This window comes from Hyposmocoma kahamanoa, unplaced genomic scaffold (genome assembly GCF_003589595.1).
Source record: "Hyposmocoma kahamanoa isolate Upper Pololo Valley unplaced genomic scaffold, ASM358959v1 87, whole genome shotgun sequence".
NCBI lineage: Eukaryota > Metazoa > Arthropoda > Insecta > Lepidoptera > Cosmopterigidae > Hyposmocoma > Hyposmocoma kahamanoa.
This window is the reverse complement of record NW_020654422.1, coordinates 18,725,800-18,732,127: the sequence shown is the minus strand read 5'-3', so window position 1 is coordinate 18,732,127 and position 6,328 is coordinate 18,725,800. Positions and strand designations below refer to the sequence as shown.

The 6,328-nt window shown below is 35.7% G+C and overlaps 1 protein-coding gene across 1 annotated transcript in view; it reads right to left on the bottom strand.

The window, feature by feature from the left end:
• Positions 1–1,263: 1,263 nt before the first annotated feature.
• LOC113235036 (signal peptidase complex subunit 3) overlaps positions 1,264–6,328 on the bottom strand; it is a 15,038-nt gene continuing 9,973 nt past the window's right edge. The window contains exon 8 of the mRNA XM_026470566.1: positions 1,264–1,565. Coding sequence (XP_026326351.1) covers positions 1,436–1,565 — 130 coding nt within the window. The 3' untranslated portion in view covers positions 1,264–1,435. The remainder of the gene's footprint in view (positions 1,566–6,328) is intronic.

Genomic DNA, 6,328 nt, shown 5'->3' with positions numbered 1-6,328 from the left:
ATAGCAACAATTTAAGAATACATTTTTGATAACCAATTGACATTTTCATATATATACAGGGGCTTTTAAAAATACTGTTATTTATTTACTTGTAACATATTTACTGCTCCTTGTGTAGGTATTTTCTGTGAATTCTTGAATATACCTCAAAGTTATTGAGTAATTAAGGTACAGTGAATGTGTTAAGTTTTTGCTACTCAGAGAGGAAGTATGTGTAGACATTTAATCTTTTTACAATTTCCAGTAACTAACTTTCTAAATACAAGTGTTATGGAGAAGATTTACACATACCATGTTTTGTAATCATTCAATAAATTATTTATTAGACTTGAAATGTATTTTAAAAGATTAAGTAGGTATGTTAAATGTGTCCGTCAGGATGGCTGGACCAAATGACATATACAAATCAAACTGTGCTCATTATTTACTAACTATTTTGTACTGTTTAGTATCTTTATTGACATATTTTCTACCTTAGCGCTAACGGAAATATGAAAGACAAAGTGGCCAGCTATTCTGACGTCAGGTTGGCTGACCACTTTACGTTTTTCAAGGTTCTAGTAGTATATACTAGTTTTATGTAACTGTTTACTGCCTAATTTCTACCTAAACATACTTTTTTTTTTTCACTATTTTAGGAAAATTCTATACATATTTAAAAAAAAATAAAACGCCTTTGCAAAAGTTATCTTATGTCAATGTTATAGACAGTTTATTTTCTCTGTGTAATGCTAATAATACTTTTTCAGGCACTTAGAATATGCCAAAAAAGGAACGTAATTTTTTCGTAATTAAAATGTCAAATATGTCACTGGTCAAATGCTCTGCTCTCTCCTGATTGGTTAAAATATTAGTGGTACTTCTATTTTTTTCTTAATTTCATAGTAAATGACAACTAAACGATATTAACTGATTGTAATTCGTTGGCATTCCTTAATACCTACAATTGGAATTTACATTTGTAATAGTGAATTCAACTAGAAATTAATATAATTGTTATAAAATATTGCTTGCAAAGAATCCAGAAACCATTGTTGGCATGTTTTGGTAAAAGTATGTTTAGGTAGTAAATAGTTATATAAAAAAAAGTAAATTATATACTGCTAGAACCATGAAAAACGTAAAGTGGTCAGCCAAACTGACGTCTAATTGGCTGGCTACTTAATTTCTTTAATATTTAAGTTAGCTCTTAGGCAGACAATACGTCAATAAAGGTATTAAATAGTAAATAATGAGCACAGTTTGATTTGTGTATCTCGTTTGGTCCAGCTATCGTAATGGACACGTTAAATTTTAATATAAAAAGAGCAAAATTTACAGGGTGTTCTAAATTAAAGTCCTGTCATTAATATAACCAATATATTTCCCGATCTTGCACACACAGTCACAGTCTCACCTATGTAAGGAAAATAACCTTCACTCGACTAGGCGGAGATCATACTCTCGTTTGAGTGTACTCTGTAGGGAACTTGAAAGAATGCTGGCCAATAGCTTCAATATTTGGCAACAGACCTGCATTAGGGATTATGTTCCATGAAAGAGTAAGCGTAACGTTGTTGTGGCCTCTGAAACAATAAATAGATTATTATTAGTATACTTAAGATGTCATTGTTGGATTATGGAGTCTCATACTTTACCTTACACAACAGTATATTAACTTGACTAAAGACGTGGCTTAAAGAATAATCCAGTTGTCTAACAATCTTGGTGGCCTAATAGTTTGCACTGTGGGCACTCGATGAGGAGATCCCGGGTTCGATATTCGGGTGAATTCTATTGCTCTGATACTCATACTATAGAGATTTCCCTGGTTCGACACCAGTTAATTAGTGTGGATGTTACTCAAGGTGACCAATGCCTAGTCCCTTCTCTGAACACATTATACAAGCTTCCATAACAGGATCCTGAACTCGCTAAGGAAGGAACTTCCAGTTAGAGAGAAAATAAGTAAGTTCATAAATGTATTTTCAAACCATTATGGACTTTTGGAATCTAACTCTGGGACTTTGTAATTATTCAAATACAGTGCTAAGAATGGTATATCTGGAACAACTGGGTATACAAGAAACAATGAATGTTTTGTGATGCTAACAGTTAAAGAAGTAAACATATTACAGAAAAAGATATTATCATGGCAACTTAACGAGACACCTAAATGTGATGGATGACAAATCTTGAATGTATTTGAAGGATTATGTTCACTAAGATAAGACACTGAAGGTCAAAGCTACTGCTACAGCTGCCACCCCACTCAGTTTAAAAAAAAACAAGATCTAATTCTAAATCATCTGATAACGTATAAAAAAACGAGAGGAAAAAGTTGATCAATATTTCAAATGAAAAAATTAAGCCATGTCTATTCTAGTCTTTGGATTTGAGAGGTTAAAAAGAAAGCACATGAACAATTAGGTAGTTTTATACAATTAACTAGAAACTTCAAAGACAAACAACAAAATAATAAATAGAATGTTCAAAGAAACTCTGCAACAATGACCGAGTAATTATTTATGAAATATATTACAAATGTATGACTAATTAAAATTTTAAGTTACAGATTGTTTTATAATATTCTAAAATTATATGTTTTCATACATTATAAAATAGTTTGTGCAGCTGTACAATAACAGGACACTTTTTGTAAATCATTTTGGATGTCAAGGGTGTAATAAATCATTGGTAGTACACACTTAGAGAAATGATGTGTATGTTAATTGTGTCTGCAAGAGTTCTTATTTTTTAATATTATTATTTTTAGGGTGGCTTACCTAGGGCCTATGCAGCACCACACAGCTATTGTCAGTAGCACATGTATTGTGATCATACCAATATAACATTTCAGAGCTGAAGTCACAGAATTAAAGGCTACAGGATTTTTTTAGCTCTCTTACAGTTTTCTGTGTTACATGGTAGCCTAATGGTTTGACCTACCACCTCTCAAGCAGAGGGTTGTGGGTTCAAATCCAGGCTTGCACCTCATGAGTTTATCGGAATTTATATGCAAAATGTAATTCGAAATTTATCATGAGATTTTAGGTGAAGGAAAACGTTGCTAGGAAATCTGAACATATCTGCAATGCAATTTAATGATGGGTGTGAAGTTCCCAATCTACATTGTGTCCCTGTATGGGAACATACTACTAGATAGGCGAAGGTTACGTTCACAGGTATATTTATATAAACTTAGATAGCCAAGCAGCTCTACACGCACTAACCTCAGTCACCTAAACATCGAAGATAGTAGAGAACGGTGTAACTATACTGAATACTCTCAGGGAAAGGAATAGGGGGGTGCTGCGCTGGGTTCCAGGCCACTCTGACGTGCTAGGGAAATCTTTATTGGACCTGAACCCTTTATAGGGATAGCACACAGCCTAGCTAAGCTCACTCTGCTGAACGAGAGCACACACCTCTCTCGCGAAGTGTGGCTACAAAGCCACGCAAACATTCAAAATTTTTGAGCATTCCAAAGCACTAGTAGATGCCTACAGTGCCCAACACTGTAGAGAAGCTCTGTCATTGGATAGGCTGTTTTTTAAATTATTTATTATTATTATTATTTACAGTCAATTGGACAGGAATGGTATCAGAATATTCACTAGAGTCTTAACAGGGCATTGTGGCTTGAACAATAGTTATTATTGTATATTATTAATAGATAGAGAGTTAATAGAGTGTAGATTCTGCCACGAGGCAGACGAAACTCCCGTTTTGTTAGGCCTGGGTTCCACTCCTATGTTGTGGATATACCAAAGGTTCACACAAAGCGTTACGCTACCACATTTATATGTTGAACAGCTATGGACTGGAATTACCTGTCTGTAGACTTGTTTCCTGAACATTATAACTTGGGCCATTTCAAGGTGAGATTGAATAGGTATTATTTAGGTGTGTATACTCCATCGTCAACCTCATAGTCACTTTCCATCAGGTGAGATGGAGCTTAAATGTGCACTTACAATTTAAAAAAAATAAAAACTGTCACAGCCAAGAAAGTCTTTTACTTCTTTAACCCATTGACTGCCAACTACGCATATATACGTAGCTAGCGAACATGGAAGAGGCCAACTACGCAATAAAACGTAGCACTTCCCTAACAGTTTACAAGAAATCTATACCATTGGGCCCCCTAACTTGAATGTTTTAGTATACTTTGGCACCTCAAATAAAACACCCAATAAAAAAGTAGTAACTTTATTGATCCTAAATTAAATTTTTTTTCGATAATCTAAGACACTTCTAAACAAAAAAAACAATAAAATAAGCAAGTATCGTGTAATAATCATTGTGCGTTTTACCTACTAATTAGTTTCAACTTCTTTTTACAACAATCAACAGTCTAAAGTAAAAAGAAGGTATTATAGCGAAACAAAAAAATCAAACAAAACGAGGGTCGGTGTGAAAAATTTGAAAACAATTTACCACACATAACGCAGGCTTTTCAGGGCACATAGCACACACGAATGTTGTCTCCTTTCGTTTCTTATTTTTGGTGCATACTCGACAAGGTTTAGCTGGAACAGCTTTTTTAGTGGTAGGTGGAATTTTTTCTAGGTAATGGAAAGTTTCAGGATGAACACGCGTAGTCAAAGGATGCTCCATGCGTCTAGCACAAGTTGCTGGCGATGAATGGTAATGGTAAGGTGGTCGTGAGAGTCCGGGCAATTCTGGTGACAATATGTTTTCTTGTGATGGCTGTGCGCGCGGTGTGTTAGACGATCCTGATGGTGCCGAGGTATTCAGTTCCACATTATTGTTTAGTCCCAAAAGATGCGTGATAAAATCTTCGCGGAACTTTAGAAGTCTCGTTTTCGTTGTTCTATTTTTCAGTCGGAATAATCTGTGGGCGTTTTGCAAGTATACTTCAAAAATATGAAGCGCTAGTTTCTTGTGCCATCTCAGTGTCTTCCTTAGGCACGAATAGTAGGAGACCATTTGATCACTTCTATCCACACCAGACATGCCTAAGTTGTAATCCGCTACAATATTGGGTTTCAACGAAATTTTACCATTTTTGTTTAGCACGTTCACCATTTGAACTTGATGTTTGTTGGAAATGACTAAAACATCTCGTTTATCCTTCCACTTACACACGGTAATGTCACTGCAAACTTGTGAAGCAAGTTCTCCTCGTTTCAACTTTGCATTAGTAACTTCATAAGGGATATTTTTGCGATTTTTGCGCAGTGTTCCACAAATGTATGTTTTTCTTTGTCCAATACGTCTTGTCAAATCCGGTGAATTGTAAAAATTATCAGTGTAGACAACATGACCTTTATCCAAATAACCTTCCATGAGATCTAATACTACTTCAGTGCTATGAAGTGTACCGGGTGGAGGTTTCTCGCTCTTACCTTTATAAATACGGATTTTCAGAACCATTCCTGAGGACTCGCAAAGTTCATATAGTTTTACACCATATTTATGCTTTTTATTTTTTATATATTGACGAAAAATCAACCTTCCTCTCCATAAAACCATTGACTCATCAATACTAAGATCGGTTTCAGGATAATACAGTTCGGGCATCAAGGTGTTAAACCTTTCTAATGTGGGATTTATTTTATGCAGTCGTGAAGTAGCTGTATCGTCATTTTCAGAGAAATGAAAGTTGCGTAGCAACAGTTGAAATCGATTTCTACTCATGATAGATCGAAAAAGTGGCAAATTGTAAAGCTGATCTGTCCTCCAATAGTGGCTTATGGTTGGTAATTTTATCAATCCCATGTAAAGCAACATGCCAATAAACCTTCTCATTTCTTGGTAGTTCGTGTCTTTCCACTGTCTAAGTCGAGCATATTTTTGTAGGGGTCTGACCGTTTTGTGGGCGTAAGTATTTGTAGCTTGTACCAATGAATCCACGAAATCATTTGAAAAGAATATATCTGCCAATGCAGGCGGTGTAAGACAGAGATTCGTTTTTATACCTGGTTCTCCTAAAAATGCGAATCGCTGCGGTCTTGCTGTACCCGTGCTCCACTGGAATTCTGGATCACACGACGGCGGCTCAACTTCCGGTTCAGGTGGTGCGTCGTTAGATATGGTAGAAGACGAATCGAAATCGCTGGAGTCTGGTTTATTTACGTCGCGGTCAGGATCATATTCATCATCTGATCCGGCAGAAAAATCTCCATCGTCTGACGAAACTTCTTGATAAAGAATCCTCACGATTTCATTTTGGTTTACAGCAGTACGACGACCTTTCAGGATACGACGAGTCGATTCCCGTCCCCGCGGCATTATAATAAATCACAATACGTCAATATCACTGCGCACGCGGTGTCATACTAAAATTTACAAACAGTATTTAATATTTGGTGAATCCCCTTTC